This window comes from Prosopis cineraria, unplaced genomic scaffold (assembly GCF_029017545.1).
Source record: "Prosopis cineraria cultivar Desert tree isolate PC_DT_omini unplaced genomic scaffold, ASM2901754v1 PC1798, whole genome shotgun sequence".
NCBI classification, from domain to species: Eukaryota; Viridiplantae; Streptophyta; class Magnoliopsida; order Fabales; family Fabaceae; genus Prosopis; species Prosopis cineraria.
Window position 1 is genome coordinate 13,583 of NW_026557123.1, and position 4,074 is coordinate 17,656.

At 39.8% G+C, this 4,074-nt stretch overlaps 1 protein-coding gene across 1 annotated transcript; it reads left to right on the forward strand.

Moving 5' to 3' along the window:
* The first annotated feature begins 2,245 nt into the window (after positions 1-2,245).
* LOC129300895 (transcription factor HEC2-like) lies at positions 2,246-3,649 on the forward strand. Its single transcript, XM_054939497.1, has one exon. The coding sequence runs from the start codon at positions 2,509-2,511 to the stop codon at positions 3,292-3,294; it is 786 nt and encodes a 261-aa protein (XP_054795472.1). The 5' UTR covers positions 2,246-2,508; the 3' UTR covers positions 3,295-3,649.
* The last annotated feature ends 425 nt before the right edge of the window (positions 3,650-4,074 follow it).

A 4,074-nucleotide genomic window follows, 5' to 3' on the forward strand; every position in this document is an offset into this window, starting at 1 on the left:
CTAATCATCGAATCAGAAAGATTCGTATTGATTAACAATTTAACATTAAACGCTCACTCTAACTCGTTGAGCCAGAAGTTCATGGTTCGAAGGCCGTTCAATTTTAATCCCTGGTTACTCATTCGAGTTGACTCGCTGCTGCCGGTGGCGTGCGCCACTGTGGCACCAGCACTTCCTCCATAACAAGGATTAGATGTGTTCGAATCTAGGGCGAGCAATTATGAAGGATGCTTGAGTTTCCTGAAGGTATAATTATGAATAGGTAAAAAAATATTACTCATCCATCTTAAATTATAAAATATTTTTAAATAAAATTTTATTAAATATATTTAATAATTTTATCATTCTAAAATAAAATATAAATTTTTAAAAATATCATTTATTTAATATACTTAATATATTAAAAAAAGAATGAATGAAAATTAATTATAAAAAAAGAAAATATAACATTAAAATTCTGTGTATTTAATAAAACTTTAATTTATTTAAAAAAATTTATAGTTTAAGATAAAAAATTCATTCATGATTGTCTTATACTCTGAGAGACATAAGGTATTAAGTAATTGCCTACCGTCTAAAAAAATTTGACCCTGCTGCCCTGTGAATCCGTGTCAGGTTTTGAATGAGTTCCTGCACATTCAAGTTTCGGAATTTCGTTCACTGTCTTACTTTTCAACTTCGTACCGTCAATTTGTATTTATTCTTTTCTTCTCCCACCAGCGGTCCCTTCACCGACTACGAATACGATTTACCCTTCATACAAAAGCACAAGGCACAAGATGCCTAAAACTAAAAGGCTCCTTCTTCAAGCAACCGACGACCGTAATTAGTAAATTATCAAACACTTCTAAATTCGGATACTCTGAACAGTGAACGCTGAACGGAGGTCACAAGCGTGGGACCACCTTTGCGCTGATTACCGACCCTTCTTTTTGCAATGTCTTTTTATTATTTTATTATATCCCACACTCCCACTTCTCATGACGTTTCCGTCTCTGATCCCTCCCAACCGTTGATATAAAATCACTGTCGATGATGAGTCTATCCTATTTCCAAACAGAGCATATGTTGTCTTCCACCTCTCTCAAATGGGTCTGGCCCTTCCTCCCAGAAGCCATGGTTCTGAACTTCTAATATATGTATTATTGCTCGTCAACACTCGACATTCAACAGAGCATTATTAATTCAATGCACGAACCCACGAGAGCCAGTAAGTAGTGCTCGGCCTTTGGTAATAATGGAAGGATCCGCATCAAACACAAATAATTAGCAGTATTGCTTTTCAATTCTCATAGCAGATAATGCACTGGATATTAGATTTTAATCAGGGTAGAACAAATCAGCAGATACAAAAGCGGATTCATAGGGTGTGGGTGGGTTCAGGCTTGGCTTTGATTGATCTATTATGTTGAAATATTTATTGTGAAGCTTGCACGCGTTTTTATATATGAAAGCCCAAAAGATAGGAGTATAAAATAATGCGAAGTTGGTGACTATTAGCTTTCGACGGGGAAGATAGAAGGTGAAGAACATGAAAGGTGGGGGGCAGTAGGAGCAGCAAGAGGGTCCACAATTACGCCTGACCGCCACCTCCCAAGTCACTTCTAGAAAAGTGTACGTTCCCGATATTGCAGTAATTCGTTGAGATCTAACCCCGAACACGTTCTTTTACTTTCAACTTGCCTTTTTTGGATTCTTATCTTCATATAGACTAGTATAGTAGCATATAATATCTTGATTATTGATTGCAGTCGGGTCCACTTCACTCTATCTCATCTCCGCGGCACCTTTCGCCGGTGACGAAGGGTGTTTTGGCTGCAAGATTATAGATGTTTTCTTTTCGGCCTTCCAAAGCTTTTCTGACACATGTCATGTGAGAGTGGGTCTGCTTGGGGCTTTATCTTTCAAAGTTAGAATTTCGATGGCAACAAATTCAAGCCGAGAGCTTTGTCTTGGAGTCAACACGAAAACGAAGTTGTTCACGCACCGACATTCAACCATTGATTTCATATACCTTGAGCTTTGACTTGTCACAGAGCCAATAAGATCGACGGTGAAGAAGAAGGGGACCGAAAACACGTGATGGGCGGTCTCTATCGGCCGCAATTATATAAAATTGAAATCGATCATAAATGAGGGTTCGCCTGCTGATTTTTTTTTTTTTTCATTCACGCTTTCAAAATCAAATAGATAACACATACAGGTGCAAGTTGTTATACAAAAGGGCTCCCACTTAGGGTGAACCTGGACTTGGTGCTGTTGTTGGCTGATCGATCTCGGAGTCAGATATAATAGTCCTCTGCCCTTTTCTACTATTTCATTCATTCTTCTATCTCCTTTTCTATCAGTCTGAGCCAGTCTGCTAGCTTCTCCATCTCATCATTCGATACAATTACCAACTCTTGCTGGTTTCTCTTTTCCCCATACCCTGCTACTTCTGACCGACCTTCTCCACTTTTTTTTTCCTCCTCTTTCCCTCTCCCCCAACCTCCCTCTTTCCATCCCTCCATGTCTCTCACGGACATGGACTTGTTCAAAAATTCAGTGCCTGAAAGCTGCACCGGCATGGACATGATTTCGATGATGATGCAGATGGAGAAGTTTCCAGCTGATCGGTTCTGCTATCCTTTCTTCAACACTCCCACTGAGAACCCTGAAGCTGAGACTGCTAATATTGCTGCCACTACTCTCCCCACATCCCTCAACCCTAACGAGGCTCCTGATTTTGTCAACGGTCCAGTTATTCAGCAATCCGTGGCACCGCCAGTCTTTCTTCAGGCTCACTCTGACGAAGTTCACGCCACGAGAGTCAGAAATAAATATAACCCCAATACATCGCATGCCTTCCCCCGCGCTTCGGACAAGAGGAATTCAATGGCGGCCATGAGAGAAATGATATTCAGGATAGCGGTGATGCAGCCCATTCATATAGACCCGGAGTCGGTGAAGCCGCCGAAGCGAAGGAATGTGAAGATTTCAAAGGACCCTCAGAGCGTGGCGGCAAGGCACAGGAGGGAGAGGATAAGCGAGAGAATAAGAATTCTGCAGAGATTAGTTCCCGGCGGGACGAAAATGGACACGGCTTCCATGTTAGACGAAGCTATACATTACGTCAAGTTCTTAAAGAAACAAGTACAGACTCTGGAACAAACTGGGGCTAGTAGGCCCGTGGGTGTTCCTTTCACTGGCGCCTCAAGTACTGCCGATGTCAATTATTCTGATTTCATCAAGGGATGTCAACCAGCTTCTCGAATGGTAGGTTCTATGCAGATACTCAGTAGAAATGAACAGTGAAATTTTGATTTCCATTAGTACGGTGAACGATCAGTTGAGCAAGTGTTGCATGAATAACATTGTTACTGGTTGCAATAATATCCTCTTCTTGTCGAACCGACAAGGGAAAACTAATGTGTGCGAATATGTGTTAGTCTTACTTCTATTTGATGATTTGATGAGCACGCCCGCAGAACCTTCAGGAGATCATTACTTTGGCTTGTTCCTGATTCGCAGATACTGTAGTAAAACCTCTGAAGACAAGAACGCGAATATTTATAGGCAGTTCTATATCTTCTTCTTCTTTTTGAATGGCCTAGACTTTTGTATGATTGCATATCGTCAGGAATTAAACTAACCAACGTTCTTAAGAAAGAACCATTGACCGATGGATATATATATATATATATATAACATGATTTTCTTGTCATTCAAAATAGTCGTATCTGGCTATTAGCTCCATATACTGGGGACAAATCCTCTGTCTCGAAATTAGTTACATTCCTCACGCGATCTCGTTGACGCTAATGAAGAGCAAATGCAAGGTAAAAATTAAAAATGGAGTGTGAGAGAGAGATGGCAGCATATCCATACAAGGTTGACAGGGATTAACCTGACAGCTTTTGGCTAAGTTTCCCGAAAAATAAGTTAGTTTACATCTATTTAGGCCAAAGCATATTCCTCTGCCTCTATGTTTAAAAAATAATAATTGTCGTTTACTTTAAGAATATTGATTAATTATAATAGTTATATTTAAAAATAAAACAATTAGACTAAAATATCATTGTCTTTGATCAAAAC